This window comes from Rhea pennata, chromosome 2 (genome assembly GCF_028389875.1).
Source record: "Rhea pennata isolate bPtePen1 chromosome 2, bPtePen1.pri, whole genome shotgun sequence".
In the NCBI taxonomy this organism is placed as follows: Eukaryota; Metazoa; Chordata; class Aves; order Rheiformes; family Rheidae; genus Rhea; species Rhea pennata.
Genome location: NC_084664.1, coordinates 33,187,310 through 33,209,536, shown reverse-complemented (window position 1 = coordinate 33,209,536; position 22,227 = coordinate 33,187,310). Strand labels below are relative to the sequence as shown.

Sequence of the window (22,227 nt, the reverse complement as noted above, 5' to 3'; positions counted from 1 at the left end):
TCAGACCTGAAAAAAATCATTTTAGGCAACCACTTTTCAAACTGCAAAGCTTTGACATGAACATTTTGCATGGTATACACAAGACTTGCAAAGAACAATTTTTGTTATGGAAATAAAAAGCAAGCTTTGTGAACTGTTCTTTGGAAATGTAAAAGGATGCTAAAAATCTGCAAAAGGATCTAAGTCCTTTTAGTACTTTCTTTCCTTAATGGGAACAAAAAGGTTGGGCAAATCAAAAGAAAATCGAATTGTGAGGGAACAGACACAATGGCAGCTAAGTGGAAAATGGTTACATGACAAATTCTAAGATACCACAATGAACCTGCCTTGGGAAGCTTACCATGTAGAGCAGGTGAGCATATGTCACCTTTACTTCTAACTAAAACAGCCTGCTTTTTAAAATCAATTTCAGTAGCTGTCCTGAACGCCTGAGACAGCATATCAAGAAGCTTTAGGGAGACTTTTAGACAAATAATTTATGACAAACTTAGCAAAGCTTTAAAAATGAATCAAATGCATAGTATCAAGGCACACAATATAAATATTAGGGAATCTATTCTCATGTTTAATTACTTGTACTGCACAACAGAACAGACTCTTGCCTATCAATGTAGCATATTCCCTTGTATAATAGAGAGTATACATTTTGTTCTTATATATCATTCAAGCTTTCCTTTATATGTACAGAAGAGGGAAATGCCACTTAAAAATGAGCTGAATACACAACATAGAAACAGCAGGGTCAAGTCTTCCAATTCAAAGCAAAGCCACAGAGAGTAAGTGACAGAAATACTGAGAAATGTATGCTGTCAAGTAAATAGAACATCAAGAGTACACTTACTTAATAATTAGTTTTCCATCTTGTTTCCTATTTTTAAATAAGCATTGGTTAGTCTGCTTATCCTCAGGAGAAATACTGATTCCTACACTCCTCTGAGAGCAAATACTTTATGAAATTATGTCTATTCTCCATTTGGAAGCGTAGCCTTATTCTAAGAAATTCATTACTCAACAAATTTGGGGCTCTCTAAACTCAAGTTTCTTGGGAACAGGATGTTTACTGAATCCAGTTGCCACTTGTGGATTACTATTTACAATGTTTATTAATAACTCATTTTCATGCAAGTATAAAAGGAAAATAGTCAGTCCATGGATGAATACACATTCACACTCTAAATTATACACATTGTATTTGCATCTAGCATTCAGAGAAGTGCAAAGTCCACAGCAATGTAAGTAACAACAGTTTTGTAAACTATTATAGATGATGAGCTCTCAAAAGATATTAGCAAGTGTATAGTAATATATCTCTGTATACTGCGGAAATCAAACATTTATGCAGTAAGAGAACATACATTTCAGCTACATTCAAGTGATTATTTTATTACCATATATTATGTTTTACAAACTTTACTGAAGATCAGCAAGAGCGCTACAAAACCATACCTTAACACAATAAATGTATTGCATGGTATGTGCAGGCATAGCAAATTAAAGAAAAGAACTGAAAAGAAAAACAAGCTATGAAACCTTGTACAAAAATGGACAGTAATACTGATTAACACTGGGTTATATCTTACTTATAAGAGACCTGAAGGGCTAATAGAGATCCAATTTAGAAACATCTGTGCACTTTAGGTACAATTTGGTGCAGATCAAGAGTGCACTAATACAGTCAAATTTGTACAGGTAAGATAATGCACAAAATAAACTGATATTATATATAAACAACTAATTTGTTTACAGTAAGAAGGGCAGCACAGTTACAGTCCTGCTTCCTTGGCACTTAGTGATAGAACAACATGTATTTGGTTTAACTAAACTCATAAAAAGGGTATATACTGGTTTGTGACATGTAGAACATACATTATCCCTTTGAACCTTTCAGTTTTACAGCATTTTTCTAATTTTCAAGTTAAAATTCATACATGGTACACTAACTACATATGGAAGATGTTTCAGATATTGCTTTAAAACAAGATCTTAACTATAATGTGTTAGGATGACAAATTAATTCAAATAATATTAATTAAATCTTTCAGTGATGTCTTGCACTGAAAACAAAATCCGAAACGTTGAAGGAAGTAACCTTGTATTAAAACCCACAACTTCTTTATGGGTTTTCCTGAATAGTAATTGCTTCCTTAATGTCCCTTTCATATATAGTAATTTTCACATAAAAGAACTGTTGAAGTCATTCATCTGAAAAGTTCTAAATCAGTTAGAAATTTGGCCTAGCATATTATATCACGGAATGGGAGAAGATGCATTCTTCCTCACAGAAAGCATTTTTCAAATAAGAAAGAATTCCAATTTTAAGTGATTGTCCATGTATTATACAATATTAACACCATCTGGAGGGAGCCAATTTACTTTTGCCTGTTTCAAACAAACTGGCTACTTGCCATTTTATATTATATATAACAAACGCAATAAAATTGTTCTTAACATATAATGATGTAACACTTTAGAATTAACTGGTTTAAAATATTTTACAAAGACATTTTATATGTACTATACAGCACAAATATGAAATATTTTGAACATATACACATTTCTATATTTTTCATGTAGACTATTATTTTGCACCAAACATTGGTGTCTAAAATCCTAACAATCCTCTCAGGTAAAAAAAACAAAACAAAACAGAATGATGTTTTGCAGATGGGATCTTCTTGAAAATAAAAATTACAAAAATCCTCTTACTACACAGAGAATTTCTCTAATGAACTAGTTTTTAATTTCATATTTTGCACAAAGCTTTTAAAGTGGATCCACATACATAAAAAGAATAGCTTCTCTGTCCTTTGCAGTGCAATTTGCTAGGGATAATATTTTACAAGAGCAGACTCTTTCCCTACCACAACCATTAAAAACTGCAGCCAATCAAAATGTGACTCAGTGTCAATTTTTTTTTGTACAAAAGTAAACTTCAATACTACTTGCCATTGAGACTCTTTTTCCCCTTATTTAAAATGCAATCCTTTTCAATATCCATTTTAATGAAAGTATTTGCATAGAGCAGCCTTGTATTATTTCTAGAGAACATTATGAGTGTTTTAACACAAGATAAGGCACATGTTTTTCAGCATTAATAACCTAAAACTAATCCCGAGGAACTGTTCCTCCTCCTCAGCAAAATCTGCTTTTTTAATATACCCTGTATTACCTGAAGAAAGCAGAAAAGCAGTACAGAATAAACCAAAACTCCTTAGCTGAACTAAATTTAGAACATTAAAAACTTCAGATAATAGCGTAACAAATCCACAGATAAAGTAAAACTCTAACAAATTATCTTTAGGAAAAAAAGATACAGCCAGTAGCACTGCAGATGTTACATAAAAGTTCACATAATACAGATGACATTAATGGTGAGTTTTTTTTTAAATAAGCTCCCTTCAGAAAGAAGGTGGCTAAATTGTGAGGCACTTAAGGTTGACAATATAAGGAGGAATGCAAAGGATTTGTTTCATAGAAAACCTGAAGTTGCATATCATATCCTTGTGTTAAGCCTTCTATTAAAGTGCTAGAAATGGAGACTTAAAACAAAAGGATTTAAATACAAAATAAGTGATTAAAGAGCTTAGTACACAGTAAAATTAAGTGCTTTTGATTCTTATGATTTCAGAGTTTTTTTTTTTAAATAAAGTCTGGAAATAATTAATCCAAGTGTGAAATCATCTTCCTTGTGCCATTGATGCTATTTGTAAAGTGCCCAATTATTTTTCTAAACAACAAAACCATTTGCCTTATCTTATGTTGCGTAGCATGACTTAGTATGTAGTACATATGCAATCCATACTGCAATGACACAGTCAGTCTGATGGAAAACAGCACATGCACACTTTTAGTCAAAAAATTTTCATTCCATCTGTCACCCTAAAAAATTAGGTCTTGGATTACATATCCTACCAGTATATATAGTGCAACCAACCTCAACTTCTCAATAGGTAATTTAGCTGTTAAAGCCCAATGTTCAAAGGTGGACTTATCAAGCTTTTCCTCAGAGCAGCCTGATGCCCAGACAAAATCACAGATGGAACTCTAGATCTGAATTACATAAATCCACTAGATGCCAAATCTGAGAAGGATCTGGGTTCTGTCGGATGATGAAGAGGCTGAAGATGTGTGGCAGTCTGCGTATTACTGATCACATCTAACTGAGAGGGATATGCTTCATTTACATTTCCTCCATTGAAACCATTTTGGAACTGGGGGGAAAAGACAATATAAAAGGTTAGTATGCGCAACTGATTAATTTTGAAGTTTTTAAATATCTTCTTAAACACATAGTTTGGATGAGATTACCTTCAGATATAATGAACAGCTTTAAAGTTTTTTTTTTTTTTTTTTTTTTTTTTTTTTTTTTTTTTTTAGATAAATGATGCAAAATTAATTGGTTTAAAGTGAGGTCCGAATCACCACTGAAACCTACCCTTCTTAAAGTCGGTGGTAATTTCTACTTCTAGCTAATGAAAGAAACATTATGTAGTCAGAATCTAAAACATAAGATAGTCTTCATTTGTAGAAAGTACAGTCTGAATACTTCTAATTTACTCTTCCAGCTGTTACATTTAAAAGCCACCTATTTGCAAGTTTTAATGTCTGCAATGGGATCCAGACTTCACAGTTCTTCCACAAAGGCATGTTCAGCCCTCTTTGTACACTGAAGTGACTGCACTCCATCCAGAGGCCGAGCGTTCTTAGGGTGGGCTTTTTCAGCAAATGATCTTCACATTGACAAAGCCAAGCAAGAGCAATGAATGGCTTTCATCAGCCTTGACATAATTGTTCGTAGGATTATTTTAATCAACTGATGTAATGCTTCCTGTCATGCTATGGAAAACTTGCATTATCTACAAAATATTCCACTCAGTCATGCAAAGAAAATAAAACAAAACATTTTAAACATCTCCATCATTTCTTCAGGAGTAGCTTTTATTGGAAGTATTCACTCATTCAAGATTCTTCCTTAAAACACATATTATATATTCATTTATCCATCATATTGGAACCTTTTTTTTTGATTCTAGCCAGATCTTTAAAATTTGACTATAACTGAGCATAGTTACTTTTCTTCCATTTTTTTAATATCTCGACTATAGCCATGCGAATTATATGTTTTTAATCTAAAAATGTTGCATACTATTAAAAGATAGATAGGATAACACAAGCTAGGGTAACTTCCAACAGCTCCTCCTTCGGAACTAGATTATTTCAATATTCTTCATTAATAAGATGGGCACACTAATTAAAATTTATAACAAAGTTCTCTGCATAGACTCTCCTAATTCCTAATTGGCGAAGGTTTTCTCCTGTTTATTAAAGCAACACTGATCTTAAACAAACAAACAATTTATAAAAGGAATTTCTACTCCCTCCATCTCTAAAAATATATTTAGCCAACATTGGCTGTTGTCCTACCACAGATGCACGAGTTCAGTAGGAATTAGTTTAGGTAAAACAGATGAATTACAAGTTAGGCAGAAGGTCAAGCCAGATAATCACAACGGGCCCTTCTGGCTTTCTAATCCCTCCGTCTTTTCACATGCAAACCAACTGGGGTTGGAAGGATGATAAAAGGATAGGAATTATGACTCATGTTACAGACGTCTATCCTCTAACCAGACTCTATAGCCTCTAACTGATTGAGATGCCAGGATGCTAAGTCCAGTCAAAGAATGCCCTGCTTCGGTTTGGCTGTGTGAATGGAGGCTCAGAACAGTAATATCTGATTTACTTAATCACATCCTTAATGGAAATAAAACCTTGATAATTTTATTACCATAAGTAGTGGTACTTCTCTCCATTTACAATAAACAAACGTATACTGTTTACCACTTTGGCTTTGGCATAGAGGCTATTTTACAAGATTAGAACCTCAAGTGCAGTAATGATACTTTTGACTTAGCCAGTTCCTTCAGGTTCATATATTTTAAATATCTCTGACTCCTCTGATACAAGACTAAATACAATCTCAGCACCAAAAGCATATACAAAAATAGGGGCCGATCTCTCCTTGGAGCAATGACATTTCTGGGTAAAATGAAAACAAATTTCTAGATTAAAAGATTTTTAAATATAACATTATTTTCACTGGTTTACACCGGTGCCTTACTTTGTCCTGAATCTATATAAATGTTAACTGGCAGATGCAACTACAGTTCAAAACAGTCTGATACAAGAGTTTTTTTTGTTGTTTTTTTGTTTGTTTTTTTTTAATCATGCGAACAGTATGTAGCAATATGGGCTGCAAAAGTCAGTGCTATTTGGTCTAGAAACAATTAGCCTCTTCCTTCCCCAGTGCTCCCCCCATTTTGCATAAATAGGTTTTGGACTCGAAAGGACTCGAAAACAGCTATCAGCTATCTGTGATTACACTTTCAGAAAAAGGGCAGGTAGAAAATCCTTCCTTATCACACAAAGAAACATGTTGTTCCTTTAAGTGCCTTTGGACAAACATTCAGCAGTTCTCTTCAGAGGTAAAGGAGACCTAACATGGACAAGTGTAACATCACTTCTGCACCAGGCTTCTCCCCATGCAACGCTGTTCAGATACATACTGCATGGGCAACCGTAGCAGAAGGGGCTGAATGTGCCTTGAAATGGTTTAAGGAAGAATAATTTTTCACAAGCGACCTTTGTTCATTTTTTCTGACAACCAAGCTAAAAGCAACATTATTACTGCAGCATAACATTCTAGTAAGAACAAAGTAATTAATTTATTCATTTATTGCATGTAGAGATGTTGTTTTAGTTAGTAAGCCTTTTTACAGATAGATGAGAAGAAGTAATCAAGAAAAGGCAGCAAAGTAGGCATAACAAAATGATTAAGGCAGCATAAAAACAAAATTATCTATTTTAAATCAACCATTAAAAAGTAGAAAATGCAATAACTTAAGGGCTTGCAGTTCAAAACATACGAGCTACACTACTATAGATCTTGTGCAAAGACCAATTCTGTGCTATAACAGGGATGAACTTGGCTGACCCCGGAAATACTTTTCAACCCTATTATCAAAGACTGAAGGATTAATAGCACTGACCACAGCCAGGCACAGTACAGCCAAGTGCTGTGCAAGCTTCCTCACTGTACTTTGCCAAAGTAACTTCATGCTATTTCAGTCCTTGGACACTCAGGCAGAAGCCAATAATCTTGCTGAACTGTATTATATTGAACTTTAGTAATTGTGTAATTTTATTTTTTTCACTAGTAAAACAGTTTTTTAAAAAGGATTTGTTTTGTATTTGTCATTATACATACCAAAAAAAAAAAAAAAGTATGTGCTCTGTTTGCATTCCTCAGCTCTGTCTTGTGTAGGTTAAATGCCAATTAATACTTTAATTCCGTAAATGCTTATGCACATGCATAAGCATTTGTAGGATCAGTACTTTGAACATAAACTCTTCAGAGGGAAAAAAAAAGAATAGCATCTCTGTACTTGAGCAGCATTAATAGAAATACAATTTAAAGTACTTCAACACACTTTATTCTAAATTAGGAGTTCCCTTAGTGATTGAAGTTTTTATTTCTAAATTAATTCTACCTATGAAGAACTGTACTAAAACCTGCAGTTCATAGTAAGGCCATGCTCCTCTGTTTTCTATGGCTTTTGTTGTGCGTTCCCCTCAGTACAATATGAAAAAGGCTCAACTTCTCCGCTGTGGATATAATTCTCTCTCTCTCTTTCACTTTCAGTAGATATAATTTAAACAGAAGCTTGAGGAACAAGCTGACCTTTGTTTACAGCCATGTTATGAAAATACTTCTGCAGTATTGTCACGTGTATAAATGCAATACTTCATAATATTTCATGCAAATTATGCAATGTTACAATCAGATACTTAAAATAATTCTAAAATCTTCTAAGAATCTGAGTAGCTAGAGACTGTTGTAACATTTTAAAAAATAGAGATTTTTCTGGTATCGTAAAACATATTTCATGAAAATAAATCTGCCATACAATAGTACTGACATCATTCCATTCCTCTACAAAATTCACATAAGCAAATTCTAAGATTCTGACCAACCTGCTTTCCTGGTGCTCCTATCTTGTACTGAGAAAATTTATAGACAACTAGTTGTCTCACTGTGTTGTTTGAGTATAATACTGCCAAAGAGAGGTGACAATTCTTAAAACTACCAGGATGTGGCCACATCTACATAAGGACATGACGAAATGCAACTTTCTTCAATCTAATGAACAAATGAAGTAGGAACATTTACTCACTGCTAAGGTATCAGTTTCAAACCCAGTGATTCAGCTATAACAAATTCTGTACCCCAAAAGCCATTCAAAAAAACTGATTTAAAATGAAAGCAATATAATGACACTTTACCATACCTTGTTCAACAATACTTGTTGACTTGCCATCATTGGATCGTACTGCATTTGATCTACGCAGTTGGGCTGTGCTTCTTGTGTGCACTGGTACATAGACACAGCGCCTGCATAGCACGTTTGAGGAGTTAGCATAACAGATTCAGAGTTTATTCCACAGTCTTGATTTTCAGGGACTTGTTGCAAACAACTGACAAAATCCTCAAAGTTGGAAGAAGCAGAATAGGCTGTTCTGTCAAAACCTGCTACAGGGAAATCCATTTGGGGAAAATTAGGAAGCTGTGGCATCATAGGTGTGGACTGTTTGTAAGGAATAAACTCTTGCCTACATGCATAAGGTGCAGTGTTTACTTCTGATTTGTAAGAGAACTCTGGAGCAGTGGCATGCATGCCAGGAAATACATATTGCTCAGGCTGCTGTTGGGAGCAGCTAAGAGGCATACTGTTGCCAGAGCTCCAATTTGTGAACATCCCGTTGACTTGCATATGCTTCATCTTTTGACACAGCTGCTGCTGTTGCTGCTGCTGTTGCTCCACAAGCTGTTTCTGGTGCTGATGAAGTTGATGCTGATCAAATTCTTGCTGTACCAAACAACCAGCATTCTGGACCAGAGGCTGTTGCTGTTCACCTGAATATAAGAAATCAGACTTATTATTTAAGGAATCCTGAACATAAGTCAGAATTTCATCAGTTATATCGATGTCTCCAATATCGTCCACACCAGAGAATTCAGTTTTAAAAAACTCCTCATCCTGCTGAATATATTTTAGGTCTTCAAAGTCAATACCCAGATTCTTCATGATGCTGTACAAATCACTGGTTTTATTATCTTGAAAGAGTGCTGCACTGTCTTCGGGAAGTAGCATATTACTGTCTTGAGAACACTCCATTAGCTCCTGTTTCAGAATGTTGTGGTTTCCAGCAGGTAAGAGATTATCTGGCCAGTCACCACTAATCACATTGCCCAGTTCATCCTTGGTGTCTGTAAAGAAGTTCCGCTCAAAGGAAAGTTTATTTGATGCTGGAGGGCAGAGATAAACAGACTCATCTTGCCTTAACATGGCACCTAGAAGGGAGCTTGGATCCACAGAATCTTTGTGTAGCGTAGCTTTGGCAGCAGCTCCTTTTCCCATGATACTTTTATTCTTTGTCTGAGAAGCATCCATAAGGCTCGACATAGGGAAAGTTACCTCATATAACACAGCCTCACCAGTGGCAAACATAAAGGGCAACTTCATGTTACGCTTCTGTAGATGTTCTACTCCCTCTTCATCTCTGAAGACAAATCAAAAATATGGCGTAACACTGCAGTATTACAGCAATTATAATAATTACAGTAATTTTTTGTCCCTTGAAATTAATGTAAAAACAAACAAACCCCCCAAACCCTCATACTATCTGTAGGCATTTTTCAAATTCCTAGCTATTTCAGTTCAACTCGGTTGAGTAAAACCAGGAGGCAGCTTACAATATAAGTAGCTTATGACTGTAACACCACCCTTATGTATTACATTTGTAATTAAACCTAGATAGCATACACCATTTTCTGCATATTATGAGCTGAAATGAACGTAAGTGGGCTTTGTTCCGTGCATTGTAATTGCCTGACATGGCAAGTAAATGAATACTTCAGTACTGAAATATCTACATTTCTCCCTTTCACAAACCCTCCAGAAAAAAAAAAAAAATTAATTTGTATAATAATGATTAATTTTACATAATTTGGAATTCAATTCAGGGCCATAAAGAACTTAATCTCTATATGTTAAATGTTGTTTCTCTACACAACTGAAGTTAGATTTCTTAATTTTTGCTAATCGGGGCACTGAATTAAAAATAAGTTGGATGGAATAACTCGGTGTTTGTAACACTACTCTTGCTAAGAATTAAAATATCAGAAGCTTTACACATAAGGGAGGACTGTGCCACATAGGTAGATACTAAAATGGCAAAACCTCTTTTCAGTATTTATTAGCAAATGAAAATCTCTTTCAGAGTTCAAGGTTTAAAGAGAGTTTATTTAAAAATAAACCAATCATTTCCGAAAATCAACAAGATCAACTGACAGGCTTCAGTTTTTTAAATATACTTCTTTATGCAGTGATGACTTACGTAAGAGGTCTCTGTGTGGCAATGATGTAATCTGGTCTTCCATTTTTGTACACAAGTCGTGCATTTGCTTGAACCCAGGCCCATCGATTTTCTTTGGTTAGAAGCCTAAACACAGTCATTCCACTCTCTCCAGTCTTCATCACTAGAGTTAATAAAGAGCAAACATACTGTTTAGCATCCAGCAAACAAAAATAGGAAAAACTGGCATATTTATAGAGCAATTTCACAATCTCACGTCCTCAGTTATTCCATTTTGGTGCAGCTCTATCTTATTCCTAGTAAAACAGAAAGATCGATCACTTTTAAGGATGTCTCATTACTGGTAAATAGAAAAGCCAAAAATTATAATTAGCTGCAAGATCCACTACAGAATGGCAATATCTTATAAATAATTTTATTCATTATTTCTGCAATAGCAGAAGTTATTAAATATTAGAACATGTAAATTACAAAAGCCAAAATTTCTTTTACAGCTGAAAAGTGACTACCGTTTAGACAATTAGAAAATACATTAATTCTTAATATAAGTTCTTTCACATTCTGACGATTAACTTAGAGGTATTACAAAAGGCATTTTCCACTCCTGCTTTCTATCACATCACAGGCAATGCTTTACATGCATACTGTCATTTTAGTTCTGCATTGCTGAATCTGTTGTATTTCTAGACAAAGAAGAAATAAAATACAGAAGGAAAGTTTAAGTATCCTAATGGAATAATCATCATTAAAGTGAGACTTCTTTTTTTAATTTAGCACCACTAGAGAAAAACAGTTTAAAATGGAGTAAACCTTCAATATATCCTGTTCTGCAAACTCTTCTCTCTTTTCCTTTTATTTATTTATTTGTTCTGTAATAAACTCCAAATCTGATACACTACTGAAACTTTTAGTTTCGTCTGTTGTCATTACTTCTAGTCCTTGTTTATATGGGACAAAAGTGATTAAGCTATCCCTGAAATAAAATATCTGCTTAATATACATTAAGAGCTAAGCTATTGAGATTTATTTAATTGTAAATAAGGAGACAGAAGAAATTGAACATATTTTTCAAGAGAAGTCAATAAATAAGAAGCACCATCAAAATATCCTGAGGATGTTCTTTCAACTTCCAAAGACATATATGTTACAAGCAACAAAAAAAGAAAAGAAAAAAAAAAAGACTACCAAATAGTTATACATCAAAAAGCTGATACTTATTTCGTTATTAGCTTGAAACATTATAATTCTCTCCTTAAATTGTTACTTAAACAAAATTAAGCTACCAGGACTCAGTAACAGAAGTTTTTAGGACACAAGCATGCTAATTCAGTGGTTAATTTTTGTTAAAAATCTTACACTGAGATCAAAAGAAAATGCTTTATTTTTCTTCCAACAGGAAAGCTATCTTAAAAATAGTCTCTTTGCCCAAAAGGAAGTTGTTGGTATAGCAGAAGTTGGGTTATGCAGAGAAGGAAGCAAGAAGATGAATCTGGATGGGGCCAGACTCATTTCAGTAGTGCCCAGCAATAGGACAAGAGGCAATAGGCACAAACTGAAACACGGGAAGTTCCACCTGAATACAAGAAAAAACTTTACTGTGAGAGTGACAGAGCCCTGGACCAGGTTGCCCAGAGAGGTTGTGGAGTCTCCTAATCTGGAGATATTCAAAACCCGCCTGGATGCAACCCTGTCTAACATGCTCTAGGTGACCCTGCTTGAGCAGCAGGGTTGGACTAGATGATCTCCAGAGGTCCCTCCAACCTCAACCATTCTGTGATTCTGTGAAAAGAGCAAGATGTAACAGAAATTAGGATGTTTAAACTAAAAGGGTCTAGATAGGAATATTAAGCATTTATAGTGGATGAAAAAATATTTATAAGGAGTGAAAGGTGACATAAAATCAATGGTATTTTTTTGTTAGTGACTCAATTTTTAAAGTGTTTCATATTATTATTCAGTACAAATATAACTCACGCTTTTCTTTTTCAGCCTTTGCTAGAGAATGAAACTTACTTCTGACATGATTTTCTGCACAATAAAGCATATCAGCTGCATGAATAAACTGGTATCCTGTTCCTCTCATACACAGCTCTGCTTCAGTATATCCCAGGACAATCTTTCCTCTGGAAGGTGAAAACAAGAAACTGTACCACTGTTGATGAACCAACTTACAGAATGAATGTCAAGCAAAACAATTACAGCTAAAACATTTCAGATATAAATGTGAACAACATTTTCTTGCAACATTAATTGTATGCAGAAGTATGAGAGGTCTAATGAAAAAGTATGAACAAATCATGAAACTTTAACTAGTTCCCCAAGTTGGCTTCAAGACCTGAAGGAAATAGGTTTGCAAAATTATTAGATCATTACAAAAACAGTTGTAAACAGTTAAAGTAGGCTCATAATTCAATTTTTTGAACTAATGATCATATTATTGACCACTTATTTGGCTACGGCAAACGGGCAGCCTGTTTGTTGCAATGAAAGATACTATTCACTTTGCCCTATTTCATAGCATGTACCTGTAGGTGCTTGTATGTAGAACGAAGTAGCAGCCTAAGCCTTCTCAACTAATTTATTTATTTACTTAGTTTGTAAATTAAAATTAGATTTAGAGGTATATCACAGAATTATATCTCTTTTGCTATTGAGTGGTTTGGGCTGCTGAGTTTGTACGCAATTTGCTTGCCTAAGATATGTCTCACCTTCCCTCAAAGTGTGAGGCAGAAATTCAGTTGTGCCAATCAGGCTGCAATTCACTTCTCTTTCTGCTGCATAAGTCTACACCTGCTCCTTTAAATAAGTAATGGATATTTTAGACCTCATTTTGCTGCTTAAAAAGCATGAGCCATCCCTTCCACTTCATGTCAGCCTGAGCATCTGCTCACCTGAGCATCTCAAAGTTCCAGCAAAAATTAATTTCACTTGTCCTATGAGGATTACATGCAATAGCTATGAGGGTCAGATATGACTAAAAGAGTACTTTACTAGAGGTCAGGGAGATGAGAAAGAACTCAAAAGAATAGGTGAGAGCACTATGAGATACACAATAGAAAGAATGAAATAGTAGAAAAGAAACAGAGTTGGAAGAAAGAAATGGGGATCCAAAGACAGACAAAAAAGGTTGGAAACAGTAAGGAGAATAAAACATGAAAAAGTTTAAAACAACAAAAATTGAAGGCTTCAGGCAAGGCATAATGAAAAAAATCAAAAAGAGGGAAAAAAAGGCTGTGACAACATTTTGTTAACAACTTCTACTGATATGAGTTTATATAACCCAAGAAAAGCATTTTGGTTTATCAGTAGACAAGACACTCAGTAGTAATTCAACTCCATGTTATTCTGTAAGTAGGTATGGAAATCCACATGAGATATCTGACTGAAAGAAAACACACACTGGAAACTGATTGTCAGTCAAAAGGGAGGGAAGAAGGAAGGAAGGAGGCCAGAGGCTTTTCTTCTACATAAGGAAGCATCTTAATGGGCTTCTTGCCATGTTGATGCACAGTTGTATTATGTAGATCTAGTAACATGGTAGTGTTTCCAGTTTTTATAAAGGAAAAGAATGGTTTGGAAATGAGTCAAAGTCACAGTATAAAAGAGGACTTCATTTGTTTAATTTAATCAATTCCATTTCCATTGTATCTTACAGCTATTTGAACTGAAGGAGAAAACAGGCATGTAGGACAGAATCAAAACTTTTCTGTAAGTTCTAAAGACTGAATTTCACCCAGATCAAAACATCAAACTTTTCTCCTTCCCTAATTCATTAGCATTCTGTTACTGTAGGATAACAGTCTGGGGTTTGTCTCTTTGGGTTTTTTTTTAATGGTCTAGAGACAGAAAGCAATACGAATTTTCAAGGAAGTACACTAAAACAATCCCATCTCCATTTATTAACTAGCAAGGGTGAGGAGAAAAATCCAAACAGATCCTAAACAACTATCAGTATTGATTGAAACAGTAACCAGCTTTATATTTCATATTTGAAACCTATCTCACCAGTAAATAAGTAAAGTTCTATGCAGAAGAATTTACACCTACTTTGCATCACAGCCAGTAGGCGTGAAATCCAGTTTGTGTTTAGTTCTGAAGATGAAGTTTTTGGTTCGTATCTCAAGGATAGATGGTGGCTGCAGAGGAGTAGCTACTGCAAATAGCGCAAGCTGAGGAGACAAAGCAGCACCATCCTTCCCTTTCTTGTTTTGTCCATGGAGAAACTTTAATCGCCCTTGAAAATTCATGGCCTTAGAGAAGAAAAGAAGTAATTGTTACATATTGGAGATATTTAAGAGTCAGATATTTCTGCCATGAAGTAAAATATAAACTGTATCTTTCTTTTCTTTTAAATCCATTAGATTCAAACTTTGTAGCATGATATACATGAAAGTCAGTTAACAGGTTCAGAGTACTAGTGTTATATCCATTTCACTTAGAGGTCTACTAATAAATTCACTAGAAAAAGAACTAATACAAAGGTTCTTTTGAAAAAAAAAAAACTTTTAATAGGAAATGCCAATTGGATCTTCTAACATCTAATTAACTGAGCATTTATTAATTCTCTTGTATTTCTGTCAGTCATTAGTATAAAGTAAACAACTGCAAAATCTTATATAAACAATTCTATTGGTAAGAAGTCATGTAGGGGATAATAAACTCACATTATTTCTTTTAAAATCCACGGAATTGACAATCAACAAGTGCATAAAAAAGAGTAAACATTTTCCCAAATAAGGGAAAGTTTTGCTTCTGTTAATAATCAATTACTACTTATTTCAAGATAATCAATGGAAAATAGGGAGTTTTAATCCATAAATCATACCGTACTTCACAAAAGCAGATGCCTATTCATATTTCACAGCAGAACCTGAGCCATAAGAAATAAGGGAACTTGCAGCTGATTGTAACATAGTACATGTTCCAGGAGCAACCCAGGAATAGAATTATTAATTGTCATTTAGCGTCATTACCTGAGATATACTGGTTCAAGCAGCTCAGATGTATCCAGAGACTTAAGAATAAAGCATTTGCTATGCATATTGTAAGGATGCTGTAAATTTCCAACTTTTAAGCATGCTTGGAAGTTTTTACATATTTCTATACTCACCAGGAACCCAGATGAATTATCCAGGAGGCATCGTAACCTGCAGATGAAATTCCTTTCCATAAAGGAAGAATTCTCTGGAGGAAGTTGGTCTGGGTTATAATAGGTTGCTGGCTGTGAAAAGACATTATCTCCTACAGGAAAGGATTATTTATAAGGATTATTTTTAGAAGAACACCTAGTGAAGGCTATCTATAACAAATCGTCTTCCGTCTCATAAACAAAGCCTCAGGTCATGACCTGAACAAGAACAATGTAAACCAGAAACATCCTCAGAACCTTTACTGATTACGACACTACACTAAGTATCAGTTCTTCTGATGGGATTATGTTTTACACGCCATAGCATTTGAAAACTGTATGTATTTTTTTAAAAAAACTTTGGACTAAATTCATTGTTCAGTCAACAAGCTAGACTTTGAATCAATTACAGAAAGCAGAGAGCTCTCAACAGACAGGATATCCCCATTGCTGCAAGGGTAGGATCTTCAAAATCTTACCCAGCACAGTAACTATAGGAACTGGGTACCCAAAAGCTCAGTACAGGGTATCAGATTATGATATGGTCACTCTGCAAACACCCAGGCAAAAGCTGTCTGTAGCACAAAACAAAACAAAGAACTCTCAGAGAATCACCGTAATTATTTTCTCTAATGGATGGGAAAAAAAGAAAAAGAAGTCACAAAATAATGAAGAATATTTCATCATTGTGCAGATGAAGAAAACACCATAGTTGCCTCTCCAGAAGAACCCAAAACATGTATTATGCAAAAAACAATCAGACCAAAACAATCCACCCAACAACATAAATGACAACTATGACAACAACATGACATTCTATTGCCACCTTAGCATAAGCATTCGCTGCTAAGTGGCATCTAGAAAATAGACTTAAACATTTGGAATATAAAGCAAAAACATAAGGTAAATCAAACTTCTGACAGAATGCAAATATTCCATATGAGGCTGCATAGACATAGATACTCTAGCATGTCTTCTCAAAGCAAATTTAGCAAAGTGATCTTTTTTATAATATATATATATATATATATATATATACACACACACACATATATATGTATATATACATACACCACAAAGTAATCTTTCCCTAGTAATTCATACACACAACAATTAAGAAAACTAAAACAGTATTTCACACTGTTGTAAAGTGCTAAACACACAGCTTTGAAAAAAAAGTAGATACATTTGCTCATGCATTTATTCTGCCAGAAACCCCACACAAGTAGTACAGTAAAATATTACATATACTCTGAGGGAACTGATTGCCATGTATGGACAAAAACAAGACCATAGGTTTTAAGAAAGATCTTGTATTCCAGACTCAGGAAATGAAGTCAGAGATAGCATGTCACCTAATTGCACACCACATTATGTTCTCTGGAACATATTTCTGTCTCCTGAACAGCTGGGCAAATGTATAGATAGGCTGGGTGTTTTGTACACCCTACAGCTAATTTATCCCAAAGGAAAAGAAGTCATGGCCAACAGCCAGTTCAGTTTACCTCCTACTAATTTAAGGGCCTGAACTGGTGTCAAATGAGGCTACTGATGGCTCAAGAGGTCTGGTAACCTAAAGGCCACCGCAGTTCAACATGAATGTTCAACTCTCCAGTTTTTCAGATAACCAACTCCACACACCCTCCACCCACCCAAAAAACTGCTATCTAAGACTGATTTTTGATGATTAGATCTCAAGGTATGGAGAAACAGAAAAAAGAGCCAAGCTGATGGTGAGTATCAAGAGAGATATTCTAAAGTTATAGCCATCTGCAGAACTGAATATTGGCCAAAATCACCATTATGAGCTCACCGTACAGAAATGAGAATTCAGTTCAGAATGGTTGCCACCTGATTTTGATAACAGAAAGTAAAATAATTTCTTACCATACAGATGGTTCTCAGCAGACCAAAGCAAGCTTACTTCCTTACTTCTCACTGATGTCAATTTTTTTTGGACTGCCTAAATACTGATAAGAATTTTCAAAAATGATATCTCTGAGGTAGTGCTTTTCCAAGAGGTGCTGAAATGGGTCAGATGCTTTCCAAAAAAATCAAGCAATGTAAAGCAAGAGAAATAGAGAAACAGAAAGCTAGCAGATCCCAATTCCACCTTCAAAAATTCCAACTTGAACCTCCCAAAGAATCCTTCCAAATACACAGCCAGAATTCACATGCTTGTATGGTGAGTTCTCTCAAGTGTCTGCCAACTTTCTTAGTGCAGTGTGGCAGTTCTCAAGAATTGCTCAGGACTTTGCTGGAAGAAGCAACACGATCTGTAGCTTGGGAGATGAGGGGAAAGGTGATCAAACTATGAGGAGCCTTCTCCCTTATGGCAGGGAATGGGCTTTAACCCCAAGCCTCCTACATTTGTGAAAGGAATACCGCTACAGTTTCCCAGGAAGGCAGGTTTTAGTGACAGAACTTTGGAGAACTGATTCCATAGTAATTCTAAGGACGCAAAGAGAGTCTCACAGAATATCTGCAAACTCTGCTGCAAAATCGTTGTCTAACACAGGAATTACAATCTATATTCCCAAGGAAACTCACACTAGAGCTCATCAACACTACAGAAAGATGCACATGAAAACTCTGTGCATTGATATCTTTTCATTTTCTTTGAGCTCAAGACCTTACATTGCTGCTCAGTCAGTCCAAAGACAGTCCAAAGGAAGTGCCCCAAGGCTGAAATTTGGGACTGAAGTAGAATCTTGCAAACTTCTTTGGGAGTATGATAGGGCTGGGAGTAGCGTTTGGGACAGGCACTGTAAAAGCTCAGGAGACCAGCAGTAAGGCAGCACACCAGAGCATAGAGTGAGAAGCAATCAGTTCAGGCTAACTGAAATAGAATTAGTTCTGAAACTGAGGCTGGAATCTGTGATTAATCCTGAGCACACTTATAGTATACCTAAAGTTCTGTCTGAATGTATTTAAAAACAAACAAACAAACAAAAAAAGGATTAAGTTAATAAAACTGAGGTGGTCTTTATTCTTTATGATCATAACATTATAATATATTATTACAAATCTGCATTCAGTTTAAAAATCTTCAAACATCCAAATACATTACACTACTTGTGGTATGAAAATAATTTGGCAGCTTTTAGTAAGCTAGAAATACAAGGTACAAAACAAAGCATTGTTTGTAATCCTGGTCAGTACTTGCAGTACTTCCGTCATCCTGTAAAATCTGACACCAAGTCAATCTGGTATCATAATTCTCAAATACAAGCATTTATAACTTCATATGCACTTGTTTAATCTCGGAGCACTACAGAACACTATTTTACTCTGAAGCAAACAGTAAGCCAGTGCATAAAAACATGGTTTCTTACTTCCAGCAGCTGTTTCCTATCTTAATATTAACTAATTAACTTGCAGCATAGTTTCATCTGGGTTGTTTAAATTTTTCCATAGATAGTATGACATGTTGAGGCACTAAAATGAGAAATTGATATACATATATGCATATATGTGTGTGTGTGTGTGTGTGTGTGTGTGTGTGTATGTAACTTTAGGTAAATCAAACATGTAAATAAAATTTGCTTTGTTGCTATATATTCTCTTATCAAATCATGGCTATAAAACATCAAATAGGAAATTGTAAGAATTTTAAATCTGGTTGCTTTATGAATGATATGTTTATTATAAAATAATACAGACTTTTTTCTGCATTGAAAAACCCCATAACTAAGTAATTTATAGTGAGAGTTTTACCTAAATATTTATAAAGCTGTTGTGCAAAATGAAGCATCACAACAGTTTTGCCATCTTTATTAGGCAGGCATATGCTTCATATGTTACACATAACTATGCAACAACAAATTCTCTCTTCCCTGTCTCTATATGCAAGCAATGTGTTTCTCCTAAATTGCTTCTCATTTCAGCAGATCACATAAGCATCAGTCAATAATGTGCCAATCAGAAGTGCTAATCAGCATAATATTTGGTCTAAAAGGTTCATCTGTTGCATCTTTTATAACTTCTCCTTTTATTCTCAGGGAGATTAGTGGTCTACATGGCAGATTAGATACAATAGCCACAGAAATGGAGCAGTAAAACTCTCTCACAGTCAGGAATGCACTATTCTATATTAAGATAATATTCTAAACATTCTTAGTCATGGATCTGCAAGCCTGAAGAGCCTAAAAAAAGCTGTCATATTCAGCTGTCTGTCAGTCTTTCTATGCTAATAAATTTGGCATCATAATCAGTAAGCAGGAGTAGATGTAAAAGAGATCATTACTTTAGAGGAATCACACTGTTATTCAAACAATGATTAAGGCATGGTAAAACTGAGGGTGAAAACAGAAAAAAAAATAGAGCTTTCTCATTTCTGATGTGGGCAAAAGACATTGCCCACTTTGTACTATCTTGTTTGCAACATAGATGTGCAGGATCACTCCCTTTGCTATTGACCGCAGTACTACTGATCAAACTCAGGAGAGAAATTCAGTTATTCACACATCAAATTAAACTCTTCCAATTCGTATTTTATTTAAAGCAAAATTAATATTTTTATGATGCTGTGCTATGAATGGCTGTGTTTATTGAAACTGAAATGAAATAGAACTTTCCAAGCTGGCTAAACATATCCACACATTCCAAATAAAATTAAAAGATATTACTTATTTCTTTGTTCATATAAAAGAACTAAATTAAGATATTACATACACATGCTTTAAAAAAAAAAAAATAGTCAGGGAGCCATATAAGCTTGCTGCATTCTCACCTTGCAGGTTTGGTCCAGAATCTGAAGACTGAGCAGGATTCAACGCCCAATGCAGCTGACGTTGAAACTCAGGTCTGTCTTCTGTGTGAATCAATTCAAATACACTCTGGTGTATAATATCAGACTATGTACAGAAAGGAAAAAGGAGACAAATAAAAAGTATATAAAACATATCTCGCAATATTTTAACAGTTATCTTGTTGACACCATTTCCAATGGCATAACAAGATCCTTTTTCCTCAAGAGATAAAAACATATATCTGCATGCACATGAAGAAGCTTTCTGAAGCAATTTCTAACAAGACAGAAATATTCAGTCATGCCCATGACTGCAAACATGAAAAACAACAACATAAATATTATCTTACAAAAAATTACTTAATGGCAAGCTTTTCTTTACCTATTTTTATCTAAATAAGTGTGGAAGTGTTATGCTTGAGGGTTCTGTTGTTTTTTTTTTAATTATACCATCTAACGTACTCATAAATAAAGTATTTTGCAGCTGGGACTTAGCTTTGCCCCTTTATAGGTGATTCAGGAATACATTAGAAGTCAAACACCCTAAACCGAAAAAATTCAAATCTAAGACAAGTAACCTATACATGTTGGTTTTGTTTGGCTAGAAGCTTTGTTATTCCTTGAGGATGTATTAAAATCTGTACTTATTAAGCTCTCATATCACTACTACTTGTGTGCTTAGGAATGTTATCCGAATGACAAAGTTGCAACATTCAGGAACAGTGGATGAAAGAAATTAAGGGGGAAAAAAACTCCAAATATTTAAGAAAAGGTTCATTAAACTAAGAGAAATTAACAAAATTAACAACAAGAGTTGCTTGTTTTCTGCACAAATCAAAAAAAAATCAGCTATATATAAACATAGAATATTTAAAATAGACCTATAGAAATTAAGATGATCTGGCAAAAGCAGGAGTCTAGCTCAAATCTTGCTTTAATGTATTTCACAAAAAAAAACCACAGTATTTTTCAGAAAAAAAATGCCAGAAATGTTATTTTGAGAATTTCAAGACTTTCCTTTTTATATCATGTGTTTGATTTATTGGCATTGCTATACAAATATCATGCCCAATTTGTTTCCTTTTCATTCCCCAACAACTGAAAAACTGGTAACCTAATAATAATGTTTTGTTTGGAATATTTTCTTTTATACAAACATTCCCCAAACTCGTATCAGTTACCAAAACAAGCAGTATTTCTCCCTATTTTTAGGCAGCAACGGCATCTGTCATTATCCAGTACCCAACAGCACTGATATATATTCGTAACTGCAGATGTGGAGTATTTCACCATGGAAGTGCTGCACGTACAAACATATTTGGCAGAGGCTCTGTCCATGGATGTTCTGAGAGGTCATTTATAATTCAGTGCATTTAAATAAATAAATAAATAAATCATATATAGCACTATTTATTCAGTACATGTATCAACAGATTTGTTATTAAGCAAAATCCTCTTTCTTTCATCTACACAAAGCATAGTAGTTTAAATGTGACTCCCAGACCAGTGCTACCTCACATAACCAAGAAAAGTGCTGTCCTGGAGAGGAGGCTATTAAGTAATAGAAATTATATACACAGGAAGAAGAAAGCAGCGTATATTGCCAAAGCCAACATCTTTGGGCTATCTTAGGATCCATCTATTCATCCAAATCTGACCTACCTGCACTGCAGAGGTAGGAATCACAACAGGTTGTATTGTCTTAATGCCAGCTAATTCTGGCAGTTTTCTAAGGAATGCAATATGCGTCTTTTGGATCTTAGCCTATCACGTTGGTACATGGCTTGCAAGGCCAAGAAAGTTAGCCATGCCTACTCTGTACCATGAACTGTAAATTACATATGTACTAGTCTTTAAAAACACGGGAGAACTAAAATTAGTAAACTAACTCTGTAGCTACTTAAACCTCAAATCA

The 22,227-nt window shown here is 34.7% G+C and overlaps 1 protein-coding gene across 1 annotated transcript in view; it reads right to left on the bottom strand.

Annotated features, from left to right (window-relative positions):
- Positions 1 to 1,367: 1,367 nt before the first annotated feature.
- AHR (aryl hydrocarbon receptor) overlaps positions 1,368 to 22,227 on the bottom strand; it is a 68,721-nt gene continuing 47,861 nt past the window's right edge. The window contains exons 5-11 of the mRNA XM_062569194.1: positions 20,295 to 20,418; positions 15,545 to 15,675; positions 14,482 to 14,684; positions 12,448 to 12,557; positions 10,456 to 10,597; positions 8,346 to 9,618; positions 1,368 to 4,211 (exon numbers count right to left, since the gene is read on the bottom strand). Coding sequence (XP_062425178.1) covers positions 4,056 to 4,211; positions 8,346 to 9,618; positions 10,456 to 10,597; positions 12,448 to 12,557; positions 14,482 to 14,684; positions 15,545 to 15,675; positions 20,295 to 20,418 — 2,139 coding nt within the window. The 3' untranslated portion in view covers positions 1,368 to 4,055. The remainder of the gene's footprint in view (positions 4,212 to 8,345; positions 9,619 to 10,455; positions 10,598 to 12,447; positions 12,558 to 14,481; positions 14,685 to 15,544; positions 15,676 to 20,294; positions 20,419 to 22,227) is intronic.